The sequence below is a fragment of the Populus euphratica genome, unplaced genomic scaffold (assembly GCF_000495115.2).
Source record: "Populus euphratica unplaced genomic scaffold, PopEup_1.0 scaffold30.1, whole genome shotgun sequence".
Taxonomy (NCBI): Eukaryota; Viridiplantae; Streptophyta; class Magnoliopsida; order Malpighiales; family Salicaceae; genus Populus; species Populus euphratica.
The window spans coordinates 1850678-1875217 of record NW_011499869.1 but is presented as its reverse complement, the minus strand read 5'-3'; the positions used below and the strand labels follow the sequence as shown (position 1 = coordinate 1875217).

Below are 24540 nucleotides of genomic sequence, written 5' to 3'. Positions count from 1 at the left end.
AATTAATTAGGTTACAGCTCCTACCAAGGCTAATATATTGGTTTTATTTCAATTAAACAATAAAAAAAAACAATAACAACAAATAATGTAAAAAATACCTATCATAATAATAATCTGGAGAAAACAAAAATATAAAATTAAATAGAACAAAGAGAAAAAAACCTAGCCCGACCTAATTTAAGGTAGCATAATATACATATTACGTGAATAATAAGTACTTAATCAACCTAATTTAATATATGAAATTTATAATTTAAGTTATGAGATTATGATAATTATATAAAAAATAAAAAATATATATAAAAATCTAGTTTTTTTAAGAAAACTAATGTCGAAAGAAAAATTTAAAAAAATATCAACTTATATTTACTCTTCAAATTTGTGACTATGCTAATTAGACTCGAATCAAAAATAGAAACATCACAAAACCTAATCCCTATCAGATTAAAAATTAAATAAAAAAATTAATTAATTATACAATAAAATATATGACAAGAGAAAAATAATAATTAAAAGATTGATTTTTAGGGTTATTTTTTCATAATTTTAAAATTCTAATATGATAGGCTTATCCAAAATCTAAACCAGTTTAAATTTAAAACAACTCTATTTTATCTGGTCAACCTATCAAAACTCATCTAAATTTTCTTTTTCTTTTTTTTCAAAGAAAAACAAGTAACATAATCAATAGCAAAAAAAAAATAATAACAAACAACATCAATTAGCCTTCTAATTCTAGTACAAACAATTAAAAAACCACTAAATCTTTCTGAAATCACAAATCTGCCACCACAACTACAGTTCTTTCCGGTTGATTCTCTAGCCATAACCCTACCAACAACAACAACGGTTGCCACAACTCCACATGTGACAAGGAAATTAGCGAAGTGAACGAAAAGGACCGTCGCAAGAAGAAGTTAAAGTTGATTCTTACACTGTCCAGAACACATACTAATTCAACATTGTTGAGCTCTTTTGGAGAGGAATCAACGACCAAAAAAAAAGAAGAACACACGTCAAATAAAAAGAGGAAAATCAATGGACATCAGAGTGAAAAGGTTAGGTTCAAATTACCCATAGAATAAAAAAAAAGTAAGGTTAGGAAGGAAATCAACACAAGAAAAACCTTTGAAAAAGGAGCTTCTACAAGCTTTTGACATGAAAGTTACTTGAAAAAAAGGCTTGTGAAGGCTTTTGAAAAAAAAAATCTCCTTCAAATGTGAGCTTGTGCATTTGATTTTTAAAAAAATGTTTTTCATGAATAAAAATCTTTATATTTTTATTTATTTTAAAAAATTGAATTAATTTTTCTGATCGGGTTGACTATCCCACCACGTTTAATAATGTTGTCATCTAATATTTAATAGCATGTCAATTGACCTATATCTTTGATTACGTGTTCAATTTTCAGCACCCGAGCCTGTTTTTTATTGAAAAAAAAGGGCCGCGGCATAGCTAGAAAAATCTAAACATGATTTGACAATCATTAAAATCATGCTTATCTCGTCAGGGTGCTCAGACTGCTCAGAAGTTTCACTCTGCCATTTTTTTAATGTGAAAAGGTTGGTTTTCCCACCGGTCAATGTATCAAAACTCTCATCGGTCGTGTCTGAATTGTACACATCGGGCCGTCGAGACATCTTTCCCACCGGTCAATATATCAAACTCTCAGTTGTCGAGTCGGAATAGTATACATCCGGCCGTCGAGACACCTTCATCGAAGAAAGTAGTCTCGGTGGTGGTCATATCAATGACATGTTTTCTTTTGTTTATTTGTTTGTGTATTTATTCGCTGGAGGAAAATTCGAGTAATCTGGCTGCTGAAAGAGTCTTAGGACTTGAGATTCATAAAGTCAAAATCCACCATACTTATCTGTAATTCATTCAACTTCCTGGCGTCATTTACGTTTGATCCGTGGTGTGAACATGTTGGTGAAGAAAAGTAATCCACTCTTGGTTTCCCGGAGGTTTCGTGCTAACGATGCGTTTGATAGTGATTGTCCCGCAAGCTTACATCATTCGATTCCTCTCGTGACGGAAAAAAGGAGTCGATTCCTCTCGAAATGATGCAATATTCGGTGTGAAAATCTCTCGACATTGAATGCATGAATATGATCTGGTCAGCAAGTCGATCACTGAACCTCCAGTCCAGCGAGATCTATCAAGCTATTGAATCAGTCCAAGAATTAAAAAAATATATAAAAACATAGAAATTGTTGTGTCTCATCTTTACATGTTATTAATAATTAAATCATATGTGCACGGAAAATAGAATACCCTTAGACTGCATAGAGCCTATTTGGTTTTATGTTTTGAGAATATTTTTGAAAAATAAATAAATTTATTTTTATTTTTATTATTTATCCATTTCAAATTATTTTTTTATGTTTTCATATTATTTTTATACATGTTAGTAAAAAATAAATTTTAACAGTAAAAAATTATTTTAAATAACAACAAATGAAAAAACAAAACACTATTAGTCTGATTTGAACAATACAACAACGCTAAGGAATTGATATTTTTTAGAATTTTCCGAGAAGGACATGTCCTCTGGGTCAAATTGTTTACCGGCTGACTGGCAATCTAATTTGGGCGTCCATGATCCAATCTGTTTTCTTTTCCACAGTGGAGATAATATCTCCTTGTAAGGATAACGTTTGAAAACCGTGTTTTTAAAAAAATTATTTTTTTTTATATATATTTTAGATTGTTTCATTATACTAATTTTTAAAATAAATTTTCTGAAATAATCACAACTTTTACTCGTGTTTAACACAATTTAGAGGAGGACTGTTTTTTGCGCCCCTACCTCCATGTTTTGAATCCAATACTAATTCATTCTTTGAGCGTAATATTACTTGCCTTTTTAATAATCTTATTTAATTTAAATATTGATTTGATTTATATTAGGATTCACTTTTATCCCTAGGTTTTTTTACTTCTACCAAGCATCTTTGATATTTTAACCCCTGAATTTATTTAAATCAATAACACTCCATGCTTGGATCTTACTCCCTTTACATTTTTTTTTTCAAATTTTTAACCCGTACCAAACGCAATTAATCTAAAGTTGTGAGAATTATGTTTGGTATGCAGAAATAGGAGGTTAAAGTTATTCTGATTTTGCACTTCCTTTCTCCTGACTTGGCACACTAAAAAAAATTCATGAAGGGCAACGCTTGACCCTCAAAGTAGAGTCATGTGTTGCCTCTAATGATGCGGAGAATAAATTTGTTAAGGGGAGATTTTTTCTGTTAGTTTTTGCATCTCCCCTCTTTTCTTTTCTTTTTTTAATATAACATCTTTTTTTTTTCTATTTTGGCTTACACTTTGCATCCGGACCCTTTAATTTTTTTATATATACATAGGCATATAAAAAATTAGTTCAATATGTTAATAGTTAATAGGATCCGTCATTACTCATTATTTGTTAAAATCTGTACCAAACACACTCAACGCTTCAGCCCTTGATAATTTTTTAATTCTTTAACATTTTTCCTTTGAATTTTTAACATGATAGCAAACACAATCTGGTCACATTAATTAGTTCTGTGAATTTAGGAGAGCAATAGTTTTTCATGTATGCCAGGCACATAATTCAATCAGAGGTGAGCATTTTTAAATTAAAAAAAAAACTAACTAAATTAATTAATTATATGTATGTATGTATGTATGTATATAACTAAATTTAACTAAATCAAGGTTTGAGGACTGACCGAGCGATAAAGTCAACTCAACCCTGCGGGTTTAAAGAGATTAGAGGAATTACTAATTTATGTCTGGCGGCAAGAAGAGCCAATTAGTCTCTTGATCCAGAGAAACTAGGAGGCGAGCGGTCCCTTTCTCTCAATTCTCAGGTGAGCAGTTTTTAATTAAAAAAATAACTAAATTATATATATACATACATACATACATATATATATATATATATAGAGAGAGAGAGAGAGAGATAAAAACTACTTCAAATCTATCGTTTTTGATTAGATGATGATTGGTTTTTTAAAGAGAAAAATTGGCAGAAACATGTTGTTTTTTAGTGGGTTTTTATGGTAATATTGAATTTTATAAAACAATGGGCAAAACCAAAATAACTTTATAAAATAAATAAAATAACTGCAGATACTGAACAACATATATAAATATAATCATAAAGATAAAAGAAATTAAATATGTAATTGCAAGAGTTTGTTGCAAGTAAAGCCTGTTTAAAACACGGAATACACCACGAACAATATGAACTTCATGTTCTAACAAAAGTATGCAAATCTTAAGAGTGGGCTGCATGTGGAGTCGTGGAGGAGATCGAGTGAGAAGGGTGGAGGGAAGAAAGGAGGGGTGCGACTATTGAATATTAGGGTTTGAATCCTTGAAAGATAATTGTCTTTTGTTTTCATTGATCTTTAAATTTTTTCCTTAGTTTGGTTTTTTCTGTTGATGTTTTATTGTTTATTTTTCACCTAAAAAATATCCTCTTGTAAAAATAAAAAATACATGTTAATAAAAAATAAAAATTCATTCAATGAAAAGGTATTTTTTGAGAATTTAAATTATTTTATTTTTTTTATAAGTACCTATTTTTATCCTAGCAAGACTAAATAAAAATCTAATTAAAAAACTGTCCAGCGACTACTCTCGGTTTAAACTAGTACAGGCTCCAGACCCCTCGAGGCTAGAAAAGTATTCTACCGCTCTGCTCTAATATATCCAAACGATAGCGACATACGTGCATATATCATCTTGCCCGGCTTGCCACGTCTAAACCTATCCCAACATATCTATACCTGGAACAGTAGTGTCTTGTGTCTCCTTGCTCACGTGACAGCAGTGCAGCTTTGTCTATCTGGGATTATAGCATAATTATAGTTTAAAGTGTTTTTAAAAAAATATATTAGAATAATATTTTTTATTTTTAAAAAAATATCTTTAACATCAACATATTTAAATATTTAAATATATAAAAAATAATTGTTTTTTAAAAAATACTGTTAAAGAGCTATACAATGACATTATCCAATACCTCCCATTAACGTGGATATAGATGGACCATGAATGCAATCGTCCTATCTTACACTTTCTCCTGCTTTGTCGTTTGTATCAAACCCGACAGCTGTTTTTTTCCCACCAAAACATGCAGCCCTCTCGATGGCATCTCTTCTTATATTCTACAATGAAGTTATATTCACGTTACGGAGAGGGGAAGCACTGTTCATTCCAGCAATTTTTTTGTTTTTTTTACACTTTAGGCTCTCGATTTCTCTGTCTTCTTTTTTGGTATTTTGAAATTGCTCTCACTTGGTGATTTGTTTTCATACGTGCATGGGATCTCGGGGTGCTGAGATAATATTTCATCACTTGGTTAACTATTAGTTTGGTGAAATAAAATTTAATTTTATTAATTTTAAATATTTAAAATTTCAGGGACTGGATTTGATGCTTGAAAGAATTGTATAGTTCTTTTCTTTTTTTTTTCTTTTTTTCTTTTTGCCAATATCAATGACTAATTAGCAAGGTCAAGGGAAAGCATGTCTCTTTTTGAATTACAGTCCATCAACTTTTTTTTTCTTCACTCTGGTCCCTTCACATTTGCTTTGCACAAGATTTGACTTCATACCTTGTTTTGATTGCCTTAATACAAAGATTTTGCAATATTCAGGGAAATTTCAAGTGATTTGTTGATGTTTAGTTTTATAAAATAAAACATAATTCAATTTATTTAGAATAATTAAGTGTAAAGGAATTGACAATAAAACTAAAACTAAGTACAAAAACTTAGGTAAACTGCTTAGCGCGTGCAGCTAGAAAAAACTTGTTATGTTTCAATAATGCATGTGGCTTCTTTTAACAGTCGGAAAATAACTTTTACATTAGTATTGAAAGATGCTAGTTGTGCTCTTCCCATTGTCTAATGCATGCTAATAAAGATGGAGGGGTCTTGATAAATTTTTTAAATTCTCCTCTTACTTTTCTCTTTTCTTTTATTAAGATTCAAACTAACTTGTCATGTTATTTTATTTCGATATCAGATTTGATCTTTATTTTTTTAAGTATTGTTTGTTTGTTTAAAATTATTTTTTATTGATTTTTTTTTCAATCTCATCTCTTGTCACTTGGTTTCATTTATTTTTTATATTAAATTTAATAATTATTCTTTTAATTACTATTTATTTTTATCAGTTTTCAAATGATTTTAAAAAAATTTCACTTATCAACATTTTGTTTTATTTTTAATGCAAATTCAATCCTTGTTTTTTTTTTATTGTTTATTTTGTTTAGACCCCTGTTTTGATTTTTTTTTAACCTCATTCCTTGATATTTAGTTATTTGAGAATTTAACCTTGTATTTTTTTTTGTTTGTCTTTTATGAGGTCGGTCACAATCTTATGATCCAAGTCACTGTTTTGAAAAATAACTTGAATTGATTTCAGTTTTCTCATCACTTTTTATTTATTTTTGTTAATCTCATCACTAACATTAAGTTGATTGAGGATTAATCTTTATAATTTTTTTATATTTTTTTATACAGGGTTATTTCAATCTAACATCTTGATTAATGTGTTTGATGTGTTAACCTGAGTCGATTTGATTTTTTTTTTTAGTTTTTTCCTTTAATGTTTGGGTTATTTGAGTATTCAGATTCATAGTTTTATTAAATTTTCTTTGTACAAGGTTGTTCCAGTTGCATAACTAAGTTGTGAAATTAACAGGTTGACTCAAGCAAAATCATTTGTTTTAATTTGATTATATTTTTAATTTTATATTTTAATATTTAATTTACTTGAAATTGAGTTTTTAATTTTTTCTCACTTTACTTTTGAAGTAGTTATCATGATCTCATTTAATTTTTGTTTCATTGTCAACTAAGATTACACAGATCTTCTAAAAATATTAGAATGATATTTTTTTTCATAACACTGATAAATATTTTTTTTTAAAGTTGATTGTTATTATTATTTTGTTTAGTTTGATTATTCATTTTGTTGTTGTTGTTTTTTAAAAAATTATATTATTAAATTAATTGAGTTTATTAAATTTAGTTAAGTTAATGATCCAAATCTCATACTCTTCTTACTCTTTTAATTTTTTTTTAAAAAATCAATCTCAACCAACATCATCACATTAGCCTCCAATCTAGTTAATAACTGTAACTCAAAGCTTACCATTGCAAGGAGAAAGATATTTTTTTTTAAATAAATTACATACATCAACTTCTTCACACCCACATTTTTAAGGAAATACAAAGTGATGGTCGAGTTTAAAAGCCGCCTTATAATAAAAAAATAAAAATAAAAATTAACTTTTAGCAGATAAAAATAAAACTTAATGGCTTAAAAAGTTTTATTTTTTCCCGTTTGATTTTTTAATATTTACATTTAAATATTTTAATTTTTGAATAAATAACTAATAAACAACTCACAATATCACACTGATCGGGCTCCTTTTTGTTACAGAAAAGCTAAATCAAAACATTTTTCCAAAAATCAAAACTAGTCCCTATAAAATCCTGTCAGCGAAAAATACTTTTCCTAAAGAAATCAATTTAGTCCCTCTAAAACCCTCCACATACATCACAACACACTCGCTCCTACAATAACACACACAACTCACCAACCCACCCAATCAAAACCTTGAAAAGTGCAAGTGAGGTTCTGGCCTAGCGGTGGGAAGAGCTTGTCCCTTTCCTCCGCACCTAGGTTCGAACCTCACCATACACGCCTGTCACTCGCGCGGTGCCTTACCTGCTCACTAGGCTTACAGGATGTTCAGTGGGCCGTGGGGATTAGTCGTGGTACGCGTAAGCTGGCCCGGACACCCCACGTAAATAATAAAAAAAAAAACCTTGAAAAGCAAACTTCAGGGCCCATAAGATTAGTCGTGGTGCGCACAAGCTGGCCCGAACATCCACGTTAATCTAAAAAAAAACTTGAAAAGTATACAAAAAGGCTCGAAGTAATTTCGCGTCCGCTTCTTTAAAGTCCACCACACTCTCCCTGTGCCTGGTCATTACTTTGCTTGATCAGCAAACAACTTTATATATTTTTTCTAATTGAAAAATTTCTCTCAAATTTCTCTATCTCTTCGTCGGTCAATCTTATCGATGACGGTGACCACGGACTCTTGTTTCGGCGCTGATGATAAGGAGTGGCCTCCTGGGTTCAGGTTTCACCCGACAGACGAGGAGCTTGTGGTTTATTACCTGAAGAGGAAGATCTGCAAGAAAAGGTTAAAACTTAATATTATTCGCGAGGTTGATGTTTACAAGTGGGATCCTGAGGAGTTGCCTGGTATGCCATCCTTTTGAAGTTTTTTTTTTAATGGCGTTGACCTGGGTTTTGTTCTTGTCTGATTTTTGAGGGTTTTGTTTGGTTTGGAGTTGATGGGAGGATTTAGGGTTTGATTTCAGGAATTAGGGAGTTGATCAACGTTAATTAGTTTGTGTATCAGAAATAATGATGTGGGTTTTCTGTGGATTATTGTCTGGTGAGTTTTTTTTTTAATGGTCTGGAATGGTTTGTTGTGATGAAATTGGTTTGATTGAATCATTTTAAAAGTAAATGTTGTTTCATTTGGTTTTGGTACAAGGTGAACCTTTTTTTGACTGATTTTGAGCTTCCCGTGTGTTTGTTTGGCTCCTTGAGCTTTGGATTTGATTTTTTTTAGTGTAATCGTATATTTCTTTTGGGTATGTATCTCTTGCACCGCAAAAGTTTATTTTTATGGATTTTTCTGTGAATTTATTTTTTGTTTGTTTAGTTTCTTTTCAGGAGGTCTGAGTTAGGGTTTGGAAGAATGAATTATCTATTGCTAAAAAAATGAAGAAATGATCTTGCAGGGCAATCCATTTTGAAGACCGGAGATAGGCAATGGTTCTTCTTCAGTCCCAGGGATAGGAAGTATCCTAATGGAGCAAGATCAAATAGGGCGACCAGACAGGGGTACTGGAAAGCAACAGGGAAGGATCGCATTGTTGTGTCCAATTCTCGAAACGTTGGGGTGAAGAAGACCCTAGTTTTCTACAGAGGCCGTGCACCTAACGGTGAGCGAACTGACTGGGTGATGCATGAGTATTCTTTGGACGAAGAAGAACTTAAGAGGTGCTCAAATGTGCAAGTATGTGGCATGGCGATCTTGTTTTGTATTTTTTCATTTGTTGTGTATTTGATGCTAATTATTATTTTTTCTTTTGCGTATTTCCTGCATCAGGATTATTATGCCCTTTACAAGGTTTACAAAAAAAGCGGCGCTGGTCCGAAGAATGGTGAACATTATGGAGCACCATTTAAGGAAGAAGACTGGGCTGATGATGAATCTCAGTGTGTCAATGGCATGTTTACCCCAGAGATTCCTGTTAAGCAGCAGCATAATGAAGTGACTCTTGTAGATAATTTCATACAGTCTGCTCAACCTGAGCTGCCACTGAATGATTTTGAGGAGATAATAAAACCAATTGGTGAAGAACCTGCACATAACGAGCTGCAGAACAATGGTTTTACTAATTTACTGCCTCAGGTTTGTGTTATGGTAATTTCTTAAACGTTTCATCCTTTTGTTTCGCCGTGACTGACCCAAAGCAGACTGACTGTTGTAATTACAAGTTTATGGTGTATTTAGTCGGAGTGATATCTAGTTTGACCGTTCTTGTGTCATGTCACAAAATTGGTTTGCACTGATTCTTTTGTGTCCAAATCAAGTCTTAAACGGTCCAGTTGTTTTTGCTCATAGTTTGACGACATTGATTGGCAGGATACAATTGCTTTGGTTGTGCGTTAACAAAGCAAAACTAGAGTTACATTGTTTTATGTGGTTTCTTTACTTCTGCTTGATCTTTACCTTTTCAGGATCCAACTGTATTAATCAATTTCATCATTGCAGGTTACTGGGGAAGAAGAGGCACAAAGTACTTTGGTCGATCCATCTTTCAGGGAATTTGTTTGTGAGCCAGCTGGAGAGTTGACAACAAGTGGTCAGCACTGCAATAAACACACCAGCTTTAACTTTGACCAGTCAGGTACCTCAACATTGCAATTGCGTGAGGCACCTGAGGTCACATCCGGCACTAACTATAAACAGGCTCCCCAGTTAAATGAAGAGGATTTCCTGGAAATTAATGATCTCATCGATCCAGAGCCTTCTTTCTCCAATACTGAGCAACCTTTGGAAAACTTGCAGTTTGGTGATTTTGATGGATTGAGTGAGTTTGACCTGTACCATGATGCAGCCATGTTTTTGCGTGACATGGGGCCTGTTGATCAGGAAGCAGTTTCACATTCATATATGCATCCCTATGGGCGTGACATGGTTAACCAAGTTGGCTGCCAGTTGCAGCCCGATTCAATAATAAATGTGGTGGATTATCAGTTGCAGCAGTCAAATTTGGTGGCCAACCAAGTGGACTGTGATCTGCAGCCACAATTTTTTGATGCAGAGCAGATGAACAATCAGCTATGGGTGCATGGTCAGAGAAGTAATATGTTAGCTGCTTCAGAGTCACATAATGGGAATCTTTTCCAACCAACTCCAGGTATATAACTAGTTTGACTAGCAGAATCACTGCATTTATCCTGTCTTCCATCTGGTGTACTAAGCTACTGTTTTATTTTTGGACAAAACTCGCTGTTGTCTTAGCCAACCCATGCAGAGCTCATGATGAGATGGGTGGCATGCGAGGCAGAAAAGCCTATGTGAATTTGGGACTTTGAGCCAGATTCAAGAGTTCTAATACAAGTATTTCCTTCGTTTATTATTAATAACAATCACTGGAATGTAGTTTAGTCTAATAGTAGGCCGTTTTGGTCATGTTCAGGTGTTGTGTGTGAATCCAGCAATAATTCTACCAGAACCAACGAAAATCAAGGTGGAAAAGAGGGTGATGCTGCTGATGGTTGGTTCTCTTCTGCCTTGTGGGGTTTTGTGGAGTCCATCCCTACTAATCCTGCGTCAGCTTCAGAGAATCCATTGGTTAATAAGGCTTTTGAGCGAATGTCAAGCTTAAGCAGGATCAGAATGAATGTCAAAAGCATTAATGTTGACGCAGCTAGCAGGATCAGAATGAATGTCAATAGTATTAATGTAGTCGCAGCCAATGGTGCTGCAAGTGTAAGGAGCGCTAGTAGAAATAAGGGATTTGTTTTATTGTCGATTGTTGGAGTCTTGTGTGCCATCTTATGGGTATTCGTAGGTAGTGGTAGATTGTTGGGGAGATCGATCTCCTCGTGATTTATGTAAATGTGAAGTTTTGCTGTTGAATATTTTGTGGGACGCTCCTGGAATTTATGAATAGGCCTATTAATCACAATATTCATAGTTTTTACCACTTCGTGTGTGTGCTGCTGTTTTTTTTTTGGTTGGGTTGGGATTAGGAGAGGTTTTTTGTAGGGTGTAGGAGTTGCATATCGCTTTTCTTCTTTGGCCCTGTAATATGGCGATGCCTCCCCTTTCTCCTTAGGACCTTAAGGGACACATTCCCTCTCTGATGGAACATGACTCCCGAAAACAGCTGCATTTTCCCTTGTCACCATGTCCATTGCTTTTCTTCAAGGCCTCACTTATTTCATTTTCCAGTCCAGTCTTCTCCCCTTTTTCTCTCATCTCCCCCTTCAGAAGAAAGAAAGAAGGGCCTCTGGAGTTTTGACAGTAGATATAATCTATGCTTTATAATTTTCTGCCGCATTCATTTTTTAATCTCGCGGCTGTAATCAAATCAGAGATCTTAAAACAATTATCTTGAAAAAAATAAAAATTTCTCAAAACCATAGAGATATTCTCTTAAGATCATGCAGAGCTTGAATTTAATAGGATGTCCGATCACCCCCTGATCCTGCAAATTCAATCACGCTAAGGTTGAGGCTAATAAGCATCTATATTTTTTTAATACCTCAGTAACAATAAATAAATAAATGCCAGTCGAGTGGGGAAAAAAGAAATAAAATTGGTAGCCCATTTTATTCTGGACAGGAACAGCAGAATCTCCGAAAGACTACACCGACTCTCTCGCTGATCGCCCTGAAAGAACAGAAGGCATAACTCTCTCCCTCCCCCTTTATATTCAGAAGAAAGACGAACAGATATCACTTTCTTTCTTTCTTTCTTTCTGTGAACTTTCTGACGCTGACCAAAACCAAACTCAACTCAACAACGTACAAATTCACGAACACATAAACAGCAACCGAATAAAATACTTTATTTATTTACTTATTTATTCAGCTATCTATATCTATATTTTTTGGGATACTATACGACGCCGTTTTCGAAGAAGAATAAGAGAATAGAGGGAGAGCGGGTCGTGGAGAAGGAAGAAGATGGAGCATTTCTTCTTCTTCTTCTTCTTCTCTTGTTAAAATAATTCATGGCCTCCTCTTCTCAGCATCGCTGCGTTTTTGGTATCTCTTCTCTCTCTATATTCTTATCTATGCAGTAGTGTGTTCGATTTATTGCTGGGAAGAGCCAGCAATTTCTTTTTTCAATCCTGCAGAATCCAGTTGAATTTGAAACTGATTTCGCTGAGTTAAAAGCTTGGTTCTTTTTTTGGGTGGAAACTTACAAACTGGAATTTGTGATTATTTATTTATTTATTTTGTAATTTTGGCAGTTGGGAATATACCGTATGATGCAACCGAGGAACAGCTAATTGAAATCTGCAGAGAGGTTGGGCCTGTTGTGTCCTTCAGGTCTGTATTATTGTTATTTTTATTTGGGAGTTGCAATATTAAAGCTTTAGAAACCCTAGAATTTGAAAATAGTTGATTGTCGAATTTCAATTTTTGTTCTGTTATCATTGCGGTTTTAATCTTTAACTAGTTACCATGTTGTATTTTATTTAAATTATTGAATCGTGCACCCATTCTGCTGCGAAACTAGTTGTTTGCTGATCCTTTTCCCCGGGAAGGTTAGCTGAAGTTTCCGGGTTGAGACATTAGCGAGGGTGGTATTCGTTGCAGTTAATCTCTCATTCATTCCTCTTTTTTTAATGTATAAAAAGGATGACCGCAAATCTGTTATACCCGGAATGGGAAACCCTGATACCCCTTCCAGTTCTTGTAAGAGATGGGTATGGAATGGTTACCAACCATGTCCAGAAGGACATGGTGCTCCTTAGGCAGTGGGAGTTCTCTTGCTTCTGTCTTGTCAAGGTTGAAGAAAGCACTCAAATATAGACACTTGGGGTGTTTATTTCCTTTATAGGGCCTTGGCCAAAACAAAGCTTCTTCTGCAATAGAAGGTTACTCTAAAAGTGGAAGTGGGTTCAATTAGCCGTCATTGAAGAAAATGCTGACACGCCTTTAGTAAATTTCTTGAGCTTTTGCGTTGTGGATTAATATATTAACAGATGATAACGGGTTCTTAGATACAAGATCATCTGCTGACTACTTTTACAGCATAATCAAATGAAGGTAAAAACCTGAGAGAGGAAAAAGGGAGCAGCCAAGAAATAGTCTGTAGCTCACATGTCACGACAGTCATTTAGCTTTACTAATCAAGAATCAGTCAGTTCTTCAGTAGTTGCATTAGGTGTATCTCTTGCCTATCTCTTGATTGTCTTAATTGTAGATCTATCTGCTATGCCACAATATAGCCATACCTTTATATAATCATTCAACGAATTATCTGGCTTGTCCTCTAAGATAGATAGTTCGCCTTAGTTTACCTTTCTTGCTCACAAATTAGGTTTCTATGCCCTGTTTCTTTTCTCCCACAGCGGTAATTTGGTTGTCTACATCATGCTGTCTAAATTATTTATTATTTCCCTTTGTTTCAGATTAGTAATCGATCGAGAAACTGGGAAACCTAAAGGTTATGGATTCTGTGAATATAAGGATGAAGAGACAGCGCTAAGTGCTCGTCGTAATCTTCAGGGTTATGAGATCAATGGCCGGCAGTTACGGGTTGATTTTGCTGAAAATGACAAAAATGCTGACAGAAACCGAGAACAGGTGTGGTATAGTTTAGATATCTAGCTATTCAGCTTATTTATTTCCTTTATTCCCCTTCAAAGTGATGTCATTGGCATGTCCTTACATGACTATTCTAATGCTGATGGTCAAATTATTTTCTTGTATATTATAGCTGTTTAAGTTGACATCAATTGAATGGTACCATCCATCGTGCTACTGGGTTGAGACTTATATTTTACAATATACCTGGATTACTGGCTTCTTTTATAAGTCATTGCATTGTTATTCAGCTTTGAGTTGCAGTTGTGTCAAATGCCATATTTTTTCCCCTTGAAGGTGAAAGCTTTAGTGACGACCTTTACTTATCTTGCAGGGTCGCGGGGGTCCTCGACTGGCTGCAAATATTGGTTAGTCTCTTTGGCTCTCATAACTATATGTATTCATTTCTCTTCCCATGTCAAAGAATCCTGGTTCAATTTTTTTTTCCTTTTATGCTTGCACAGATCCCCAGAAACAAGTAGGGGGTCCAGCAATCCTGGAGGAGCCGGCTCAGCATCAGCCAATTGGTCTACATATAGCCATTACTGCTGCAACTGTCATGGCGGGAACTTTAGGTGGTGCTCAGACTGTCATGCATTCAAATCAAAATGGTTTACAGAGTCAGCCAGCACTAGCAAGTGACCCCCTGACTCTTCATCTGGCAAAAATGTCTAGAAATCAATTGAATGAAATCATGTCTGAGCTAAAGGTGCTCACTTGATTAAAGGTTATGCATTTTTTTTTATTGCATTGTTTACTGATAATTATCTAAATCCGTACTGCTAACAGGGAATGGCTACACAAAATAGGGAAGCAGCTCACCAGCTATTACTTGGAAAACCACAGCTGTCAAAAGCTCTTTTTCAGGTACCCCATCTGTTGTGTGGTGGTTTTTCATGATTATAGAGGTTCTATTATTCTGCTTATTTCTTAGTTATACGGTCTGTCCTAACACTTGCTACGTATTATACAAATTAGAGAGGATGCATGCTTAGTCTGACAAATGATCCAACAATTTTTACAGGCACAGATAATGCTTGGAATGGTGACTCCACAAGTGGTTTGTTTCAGCACCTCAGAGTATATTTTATGGTTTGTCGCTTTCATTTCTCCTAAAGAATGCTTTGAATTGTGCAGTTGCAGCTCCCAAATATTCGGCAATCAACAGGTCAACCTGCTCTATCTTCATTACAAGATTCTCAACAGGTTCAGCGGCCAGCAGTTCCAAATCTTCCTGGGTTGCCCCCTACCGCGCAGAGGATGCAGTTGGGCTTAGGTCAATTTTCTGCTGGTCCACAACCATCTGTTCAGCCTCAGAAGTCTCTGGTTCACAACCAATTTTCTGCAACCCCACAACCATCTGTTCAAGCTCAAACACAGATGCCACATCATAACAACCATGTTACTCATCACGCCACATTGTTAGGGCAGTCTGCGCCACTTCCAGCTGCGCTTCCTTCTGTTAGACCACCAGTTCAGATGGCAAACTCCTCACCTCTGAACCAACAAATGCAACCTTCTTTGGTACAACACACAGGACAGGTTGGAAATGCAAGTGCTAGGCACAACCCTCAGATGGTTCTTCCCAATAAAGCTATGCAATCTTCTCTTTTATCTCGTCCTCCGGCAACAGGCTCCTTTCAGGTTCAGTTACCCGAGCCATTACTTCTTCTGATTATGATTTAATGTTAAAAAACAAAGAAGAATACTTGGTATGAAGTAGCTTTGCTGTTACATTTCATTAGATCTGCTTTTATTTGATGAAAATTTCCCCCTTCTGCACCCAACATTGGACGTTTACCGTAGATTAAATATTAGGAGAGGTGAAAGGTAAAAGAGCACTTACATGTTAATTCAGTGCCTAGAAATGCTTCGTTCTTTTTCTCCTTTTTGCCCAGACATTTCTTGTATGTGGAAATATAGCACAATTTTGGAGGTAAATGGTTTCAATTGAACAAGCAATGTTGTATGGAGCCTCACATATTTAGTGTATTGTCTGCCACCTTGTTGAATTTCCCGGTAAACTTCTTTTTACTTGTGTGGAAAATCATGTAGCAAAGTCTGGCTAGAGTCAGTCTTCACATTTCTGTGCGTGAGCATGCTTACACATACACCTCCTTTGCATGTTTATTGGTGTTATTTTTATTGTGAACTAACATACATTATGGTAGCAGTCTGGCCTTCCAGTATCTTCGGGCATTTCAGATGCAGCAAATGCTGATAGGTCTACTCTCAGAAGTAATGCATATTTGAACATGCAAACAAGCACAGCTCATGATTCTAAAGAACCAATCAATCGCCCTTCAAAGGTGTTAAAATTAGATGATGGAAGGAGCATGTCTGTCCCTATGGGAGGTTCTAATATGTTTAGTGCCACTGGATCTGGACCATCCCAAGCGCCTGCAGTCAATTCGGTTCCTCCAAATCCACTTCCCAGGCCAGAAGAGTTGCAGCATTCTGGGAAACAAGTTCCTCAGGTGTGTTCTCCCTAATGATCTGAAGAGATCACCTCTTTTAACTTGCCAGTTTGCATTAACTCATCCCTTGTCATGTTGCTCAATGTATATATTCTGAGGTAACATGAATTGTTTAAAGCTGGCTGAAAATTCTTTTCTGAATAAAGATTAAAATTGGTCCGTCCAACAGATCAAATGCATATTAGATGCAATCATTTGGCTATCTTCGATCCGATCTATAATCAAATATTAATGGCTGACCAAATATTTTATAAAAAAGAAGTTAACAGATATTGAAATCTAACAAATAGCATGCACTTGTTGTTTTAAAAATTCTGATGCAAAAACAGAGCAGCACTCTTGATAATGGCGCATCTTTTTATGCATTCTGCTGTCTATATTTAATACAATTTATCTCTTGCTGTTTTTTACCTTGTATATTCCACACTTTAGGTTCAAATGGTTTTTAGTCATGTTATGATATCCCTTCTCCATTGCAGCTTCCAGCGGACATAGAGTCTGCCTTACTGCAGCAAGTGCTGAACCTCACACCAGAGCAGTTGAGTTCATTGCCACCTGATCAGCAACAGCAAGTTATTCAGCTCCAACAGGCACTTCGGCGAGATCAGATGCAGCCATCATAACAGGCTGAATCACACACCTGGGCTAGTTTCCATTACATTTATTATTACTAATTAGTTCAGGCTTCATCTGTATCATTTGGAAGGAAAAGGCTTGCTATTGATTCATCAATCTCTCGACGCTAGTAAAATTATTTGTTCCTCGTAAGGTGTAGTTTTGGATCTGAAATGTGAAATGCAAGAGCATTATAGCATCCATGTAACAGTGATTAGCTTATGTGAAAGAATCAGTGGGAAAAGGAGGAAAAGAAATTTTGTGTAACGTTGTTGTTTCTCATGGTGTTAAAATAAATCTCTATGCTTAGGGTTTGCATTGAAAACTCGCGCAATTGTTTTACTTCCATTCCAAACATGACCAAAGTTGATTTGGTTTTTTTATTAATCCGAATATTTCCATATGATCTTCTGTGTTATGATTGATTTTAGTTATTATCTGAAATACCACGCCATTTAAGGGGTTTTGCAACCCTCGCTCCAATCTACCTTGAACCAAGAACCTCAACAGCTACAGGAACTGCAGGCTTCAGCCCTCTTCTCTCTTAGCTTCGTCCTCGAGCCCTCGAAGCTTATGTTCCCGGTTCACCAGCCCACAATTACAGTAAAGATCCCATTCTACATTTCCCTATCCACGAGAAAAATGGAAAAAAGGCTACCTTGAGATTTGCAGCAATGGTGAGCACAGTATCACTAGGATTTCAGATGCACAGTGTTGCTTTTCAGGGAATTGCATGCATTTAAGGTTATGTTTTGTGCATTTTCCTAGTTATAGCCCACTAAAAACACAAGGGTACATTCACGCGCGCATTTCCCCACCAAAATAATTACCAGCAATTCAATAACTGAGGCTCAATGCTGTCGTGCCTTCCCCCCTCTCAAATTAGCCCTCGTGCACCTTTGTGCTTCACATAATTCACATGCAACCGTCAATTTCAATAGGCCCCTAGAGTATTCAGTACCATCCTTTTCAATTTGACCACATAGTTCTTTTTTAACCATTTCTTATTTTATTTTATTTTATAAAATTGTAATTTTAATTTTCAATTTGACCACACAGCCGGCAAGACATCTCATGTGGCTGCTCTCGCTAACGAACGAAACAGTCTACTTCTCTTCCCTCCGGATAGTCTCCCATCTCTCCGGTACGGAGGCAAGTAATGGGCCAACTTTACGGTTCTCTACTCGGAAAGCAGACGATTAGAGAATTAGCGGGGGGGAAATAGAATTATGTGGTTGCAGTCATTGGATTCTGAGGTTATTTTTTAATATTTGTTTTTGATATTAATATATTTAAATAATAAAAATATATTAGAAAAATTTTATTTGCAGCAAAAAAAAATTGATTTTTTTTGAAAAGTGCACATTACTCAAATAAACATATTTATAATATTTGATATTTTAGTAATGGTTGTTTTTTAAAATGTGTTTTACTTGAAAATATATTAAAATGATATATTTTTTTGAAAAATTAATTTTACTATTAAAACATTAAAATGATCCAAAATCAATTAAAAAAATGATTTAAAGCAAAAAAATGCAATGTTTTTGAGAAACATGACGTGAGCACATAGACAAGAAGGTTCTAAGGGTTTGATAGTGGATTGTATAGTAATTTTAAAAAATATTCTAAATAAACCTATACGAGAACACATATTTATACAAGAAATGATAATTAATTACAAATGTATCTAGTCTAAAGAATAGTTACATACAAAATAAAAACTATAAAACTAAAGAGAGGATATCATGTCACAAAATACTGCACATAAAATTAAAGTAATTAAGTGATAGTTGCTTAATTGAAAGAAAAAGATCCTTAATTACTACGTGATTTGCCATAATTAAATCTTAATAGCCTTAAAAAATAGATTGTAAGGCAAACACTCATGCAAACAAGAGTACAGCGAGGGTCTTGATCTGATAATAACAAGAGGTTTTTTTATTTTTATTTTTGCTGTTCTTAGATTCTAATGTGTATGCCTTTACTTCTGCAATGTTTTATATATCTATTAGGTTTATAAGATATTTAATGAAGCATGAGATATATACAAGTTATTAAAGATATATGCAAGTTAGCAAATTAGCCTAAACATCCCATGTAAATCAAAAAAACAAAAAAGTGTAGAGAGATATTGGTCAGGTGGCCATAAAACTTTTTTATTTGTGGTGTTCACGTGATTGTCGTTTTCCATTGCAAGACACAATGAATCAATGATGCTGAACAACAGTAGTACCAATGCTCGACGAGGATGTAGCCCAAAGAACTGCAACTTTGCGCCAGTTACATTATTTCTTACAGATTATGCCGTCTTCCGCTAATACTCATACAATGCTGCATGGCAAGAAGATGATTAACTATGACAGTAGCATTCTAACTTACTTCACATATTTTCAGTGCATATATAGACAACATGATTTAATTCTACAGTGGCATAGCTTGAGTTGTATTTCACTGAAGAGATTGGAGTATTTGAGAATGTGGAATTTTTTTTAGCTATGTTCTGTGTTGTGTAGAAGTACTTTCTTTGTTTGTCGATTAGTTCCATAAATGTTATTCTCATGTCTGTAAAATATACCAGATTAAGCTATCTTTTATGACTTTTCTTCGTGACCCTGCGTGTTTTGTAGCTCCTAGAAGGGAATCAGGAGATCTTTATGCATTTTTCGATGAAAGGTTGTTGAAGGTAAGGAATATTGTTCTCTGAGCCTGTGCATGCATGGAGCTTCACAAATTAAATAGTTTATGTTGTCGAAATGATGATTTAGGAATTCTATATATAGGCAGCAGTAGATGGTATCTAACTTTGAGACCTAGCTAGACATTGAGCTGACTGACTTAAGACTTGTTCGAATTTGTATGATCCGATTGCTGTATTATTGCAGAAAAAGGCGAAAGAGCTTGCCCCATGCTTAAGTAGCTGCTGTATATTTCTGACTGGTCAGCTCCCTCTCTAAATTCGAAATCCTTTCCGGGGCCGGGAGACAGCCCCTTTTCATTTTCCTTTTTAACTCAATATAGCGTGTAAACGCAGGAATGATGGGATGCGGAAAAACAACCGTCGGCAAGGTTTTGTCGGAAGCTCTTGGTTATGCTTTTGTAGATAGGTTTGTTCCTCGACTACCTCTGCCATATCTACATTAATTTCCCTCGAGTAAATCTAGCTCGGACTCTCATGACTGGGTTATTACTTTGTGAATTGCCAGTATAAGCTGTTCGCATTGGGTTTGCCAGGCATCATGAAGAAAATAGATTTTACTAGATAGGCACTTTGTACTTCTACCATTCTTGTTTTCTAAGCATTTATAAGTTCTTGCTGGTCTTCCAGTGACACCTATGTAGAACAAGCTGCTGGAGAAATCTCAGTGGCTCAAATATTTCAGCAGTATGGTGAGAGTGTCTTCAGAGACAATGAGGTTTGTTTGCATGTACACAATGTCCTTATCATCTCCTCTGCATTGTGCTTCTGGTTGCCTCGCTCAGTAACCATGCAGGGGGAGGGTTATAAGGGGAATCGGCAAAATTTTGAGACTCGGGATATTCTTGACACACGAGTATCTGCTGATTGGGATTACAGTGAATTTTTAAAGTATTTTTTATTTAAAAATATATTAAATTAATCATTGTTTAAAAAAATTATTTTTTAATATTATTATATTAAAATAATTTAAAAATATAAAATTAAAAAAATCAAAACTTTTTAAAAAATGCATCTGCCCATAATGCTAAATATTGATATATTTTTAACATCAACTCATTTTTACTGACAAATCATCTGCTTACCTTTTCCCCTTAAAAAAAATTCTTGCTGGTAAAGGGATTGTCAATATCGAAAAGGAAATGAAAGCTGGGTTATCATCAAGTCGTTATTGATGTGAACGTATTGGTTTTACTCCATGTTTTTGTAGTTTACAAGAGCTCAAAACAACTTGAGTATAATAAGTGAGGACTCGTGTCTGCTGGGGAGGGTGATTATAATTATTTTTTAAAATAGTTTTTATTTAGAAAAGTATATTAATAATATTTTTTTTATTTTTTAAAAATAATTTTTGAGATTAATATATAAAAATAATTTAAAAACTTAAAAAATATACTAATTCAAAACAAAAAAAAATTAAATTTTTTTGAAAACACTTTTTAAACACAATGTCAAATGATATCAGCAAATTTATGATTCACTACTAAAATTAAGTTGTCTATAGTAAAATTATGAAATGCTGCTGAAACTGAAATTGAGTTGTTTGCAGTAAATTAGCATTCATTATTGAAATGTGTATTCTGTAACAAAATTGACATACTTAATTCAACTATTAATTAAACTTGATATAATATGAATTTGACATCTATAATATAATTAGGTTTAGTTATCAGTTAAACTTAAAGTAATGTATATTTTATAATATTTCAAGTATAATATATTTAAGCTTAATTATTTGTTAAATTTAAAGAAATATGATTTGATAAATCATCGAACATCATATATTTAAATTTCACTTTTAACTAAATCTAAGGTGTTATGAACTTGATGAACAACCATGCCTTTTTTACATGAGTTTTCCCATTTGTTAGGTTCAATTGGTTTTAGAAATCCAAGGTTATGCCTTTTTTATATGAGTTTTTCCATATGTTAGGTCCAATTGATCTTAGAAATCCAAGACCATGTACTATTTTTAGATTCATTTCATCAATTATTTATGTCAAATATTTATGTCAAAGATAATGATTTCTCTACATCTATGTGTGTAAAAGGTTTGAGTTTTTCCATACTTATTATCTCATTAATGACTTGTAAGGGATATTTATTATTTATTAATAATATATAAATGATATTTATCTATAATTAATGCCATTAAAAATAAAAAACTTTTAGATTTTTTTCTTTTTCTAAAGATAATAAAGTTTAAGGATTATAAATAATTTTCTTTGAATCATTCAGTTAAAATATTCATAACTTTTTATATTCTAAAAGTTTACATAAATCATCCAAAAAACAAGAATAAATATTCTTGTTTTTATAATTTAAAATTATTTTCTTTTATTTATAGTTTTTTTTTAAATTACTAATTTTATTAGTGAAAAGTCCTTAAATCGGCTGCATTACAGCGTTGGTTTTTGTAGGAACTAAGATCGGTATTTCTTAAGCTTAGAAGAGGAAAACTGTATACTTGAAAATTTTTGATAAACTACTATCAAGCATCAAAAAACTTCTTCCAAATTTTGGTTTATGTAATTGGTTCAAAAGTTCTGTTCTAATATTTTTATTTTTCACAAATGCATTTCTGGATAATACCTTAGTATGTCCTGATAGCATTTTCTTCGTCATTGATAACTTCAATATCAAGTGCAATCGGAATTTTTTTATAGTATATTCATTGGATAATAAAGTAACTGCTTGCACTGTTTTTTCACAGAGTAAGGCGTTGCAAGAGTTGTCTTCAAAGTCTCAGCAAGTTGTTGCTACAGGCGGCGGTGCAGTAGTTCATCCAATCAATTGGTATGCTGGAATCATCGATATAAGCTTTGCTTTGGTCTCTAATCATAAAACGTTATACTCTCATTTGAATTAACAATCCACTGTTTCCTGGATTTTAAGGGAATACATGAGGAAAGGGATCACTGTCTTTTTAGATGTACCTCTGGATGCCCTTGCAAGGAGAATTGCTGCTGTAGGAACTGATTCTCGTCCTCTTTTGGACTTCGATTCCGGGGATCCCTACACAAAGGTGGTGTAGTTTCTGCCATTCTGAACATCCTTCCACCAATTCTAGAGCGAGTAGTTGGTAGGATTGAGTGTATTTAAGATATAATTAATTGTTAGTTCTAACACATCCCTCTTTAACATCCTCACAGGCTTTGATGAGATTGTCTACTCTTCTGGAAAAGCGAGTAGAGAAGTATTCCAGAGCTAATGTTACTGTTTCGCTTTCAAGTATGTGCTCCATTTACATGCTGAATGGCTCCTTTTCTTTCATAAATCAGCCGTGCTTTATAGCTTGGTGTTATAGACAAAGTTGCACCTGTTTATTCCATGGAAAGCAAAGTTCCAAATAATCTTGCTCTTATGTTTGTGCTGCAATTACATGCAAATTTTTTCTACCAATCGAGTCCGTAGAATAGGCATGGGATTCCTATCCTTGGTAGAGTGCGGGGGAACTGCATTATATGTCATCTTTTGGCCAAGCTTCAAAAACATGTTGAACGTCATAGAACATGGGTATCTTCCCTTCAACATTTCCTGGAGATTTGATGTGAATATCTCAAATAAAAAAAATCTCGGGATTAATTTTTAATAGAATGAAGGCATTCAAGAATTTAGCGCGCGCGCATTTTTTCATTTCTCTTTCGTTAAATCTTCTATTCGATTGAGTTTGAGGGGGGGGAAAAAGGGTCTACATGTCATTCTTGTTTACAGAGCTTGCTGATGATTTGGAAGAGGATGTCTCCCATCTCACGCCAACCATAATAGCAATTGAGGTTCTATTTGTGCTCTAACTCTTTAAGGCTGTAGAAACATAAATTTCCGATGACGTTTTTTCTAATCTGATCAACTTAAATTTTGGCAGGTGCTTGAACAAATCGAGAAGTATTTAAGAGGCAAAAAGAAGCCGTTCAACTCACATTTTTCCTCTCGATCTGCCTGAATTTTGTTCGTTTTAATTTGTCCGTTGTTTACTACAGAGGTGTTGATGAAATTCTCCTGTAAGACAGTGAGAGCTAATATCCACTGGCAGTTAGTTGCTTTGGGTTTGCAGTTCGGATAATCGTTCCATGGATTATTGGTGAAACAAAGCCTTTTATGTATCTATCTTATTGTATATTTACACCAACACGGCATAATAGTTCAATATCCAGTGATTTGACATCTGAATTCCTCCTCCAATTGCTCCAAAAGGAAATGGAAAAAATACAGATTTTTTTCTTATGCTTGTTATCATGCCTAGTGAGCAAAGACTTCAAGTTTGCTAGGGTTAGAATTTAATGACAACAAACGAAGGTTAAAAAATAGAGAACTACTTTAGTTTCTTGAAAAACGAATTGAAACTAGACTTTCACTGTGACCTGTGAGGCATGACACTGTGTACTAAAGCAGTAGAATTCAACATCTCGCCTCTCATCTCTTCGTTTTCCTGATCTTTGTTGGCTCATCCCTGGCCCTCAAAAGCTTTATGTGGATTGGCATCGATTTTCAATTTTTATCGGTTTGTTTTCTTATACGGCTTCTTTATCGGTTTGGTTCTCTGGGTTTGTTTCCGTGTTTGGTCCTCGTGGGTCCTTGTGGCCCTTTCCAGCTACGTTCATTGTTTTATTGTATGTTTTTTTTGTTGTATATATTTCATCAAAATTAGGGTGTAATATTGCTAGAAGCCTCTTATATAAGCCCTTTTCTATTGTTGTTGTTTCCCATCGGGCAGGCTCTTTTGTGCTCAACCTGGGCATTTTTTTTTACCAGTAATTCTCATGGTTAATTTTCCACATTGTTGCTTAGGATCGACGGTGTTTGCCCTTTTCTTTTCCTG

General features: G+C 34.4%; 3 protein-coding genes across 6 annotated transcripts; all 3 read left to right on the top strand.

The window, feature by feature from the left end:
* The first annotated feature begins 7967 nt into the window (after positions 1-7967).
* LOC105126939 (NAC domain-containing protein 74-like) lies at positions 7968-11314 on the top strand. 2 transcript variants are annotated; one of them, XM_011027990.1, is made up of 5 exons: positions 7968-8285; positions 8834-9111; positions 9205-9522; positions 9874-10522; positions 10805-11314. In XM_011027990.1, the coding sequence occupies exons 1-5, from the start codon at positions 8099-8101 to the stop codon at positions 11215-11217; spliced, it is 1845 nt and encodes a 614-aa protein (XP_011026292.1). In that variant the 5' UTR covers positions 7968-8098; the 3' UTR covers positions 11218-11314. The 2 variants fall into 2 exon arrangements, with proteins under 2 accessions (XP_011026292.1, XP_011026293.1); XM_011027991.1 differs by having other exon boundaries at positions 7972-8285; positions 9205-9510.
* Positions 11315-11912: 598 nt separating this feature from the next.
* CSTF64 (cleavage stimulating factor 64) lies at positions 11913-17371 on the top strand. The gene is made up of 10 exons (XM_011027988.1): positions 11913-12380; positions 12590-12668; positions 13757-13931; positions 14266-14299; positions 14396-14640; positions 14721-14798; positions 14956-14991; positions 15069-15575; positions 16106-16408; positions 16888-17371. Exons 1-10 carry the CDS (start codon positions 12347-12349, stop codon positions 17029-17031), a joined length of 1635 nt encoding a protein of 544 aa, XP_011026290.1. The 5' UTR covers positions 11913-12346; the 3' UTR covers positions 17032-17371.
* A 1803-nt stretch (positions 17372-19174) lies between these two features.
* Positions 19175-23784, top strand: LOC105126937 (shikimate kinase 3, chloroplastic-like). 3 transcript variants are annotated; one of them, XR_842518.1, is made up of 10 exons: positions 19175-19388; positions 19654-19709; positions 19909-19963; positions 20058-20130; positions 20352-20439; positions 22435-22517; positions 22617-22746; positions 22874-22952; positions 23420-23497; positions 23587-23623. XR_842518.1 is itself a non-coding variant. In XM_011027986.1 (10 exons), exons 1-10 carry the CDS (start codon positions 19262-19264, stop codon positions 23662-23664), a joined length of 831 nt encoding a protein of 276 aa, XP_011026288.1. In that variant the 5' UTR covers positions 19175-19261; the 3' UTR covers positions 23665-23784. The 3 variants fall into 3 exon arrangements, 2 of the variants coding, with proteins under 2 accessions (XP_011026288.1, XP_011026289.1); XM_011027986.1 differs by having other exon boundaries at positions 23436-23497; positions 23587-23784; XM_011027987.1 differs by lacking the exon at positions 23587-23623 and having other exon boundaries at positions 22874-22987; positions 23357-23442.
* Positions 23785-24540: the final 756 nt, after the last annotated feature.

Coding starts and splice junctions, on each gene's coding strand:
- LOC105126939 (XM_011027990.1), top strand. CDS start 8,099: ATGACGGTGACCACGGACTCTTGTTTCGGCGCTGATGATAAGGAGTGG. Junction 8,286..8,833: donor GGATCCTGAGGAGTTGCCTG/GTATGCCATCCT, acceptor ATGATCTTGCAG/GGCAATCCATTTTGAAGACC. Junction 9,112..9,204: donor AGAGGTGCTCAAATGTGCAA/GTATGTGGCATG, acceptor TTCCTGCATCAG/GATTATTATGCCCTTTACAA.
- CSTF64 (XM_011027988.1), top strand. CDS start 12,347: ATGGCCTCCTCTTCTCAGCATCGCTGCGTTTTTG. Junction 13,932..14,265: donor CTGACAGAAACCGAGAACAG/GTGTGGTATAGT, acceptor CTTATCTTGCAG/GGTCGCGGGGGTCCTCGACT. Junction 14,300..14,395: donor TCGACTGGCTGCAAATATTG/GTTAGTCTCTTT, acceptor ATGCTTGCACAG/ATCCCCAGAAACAAGTAGGG.
- LOC105126937 (XM_011027986.1), top strand. CDS start 19,262: ATGCTCGACGAGGATGTAGCCCAAAGAACTGCAACTTTGCGCCAGTTA. Junction 20,131..20,351: donor GGTTATGCTTTTGTAGATAG/GTTTGTTCCTCG, acceptor CTGGTCTTCCAG/TGACACCTATGTAGAACAAG. Junction 22,747..22,873: donor CCGGGGATCCCTACACAAAG/GTGGTGTAGTTT, acceptor ACATCCTCACAG/GCTTTGATGAGATTGTCTAC.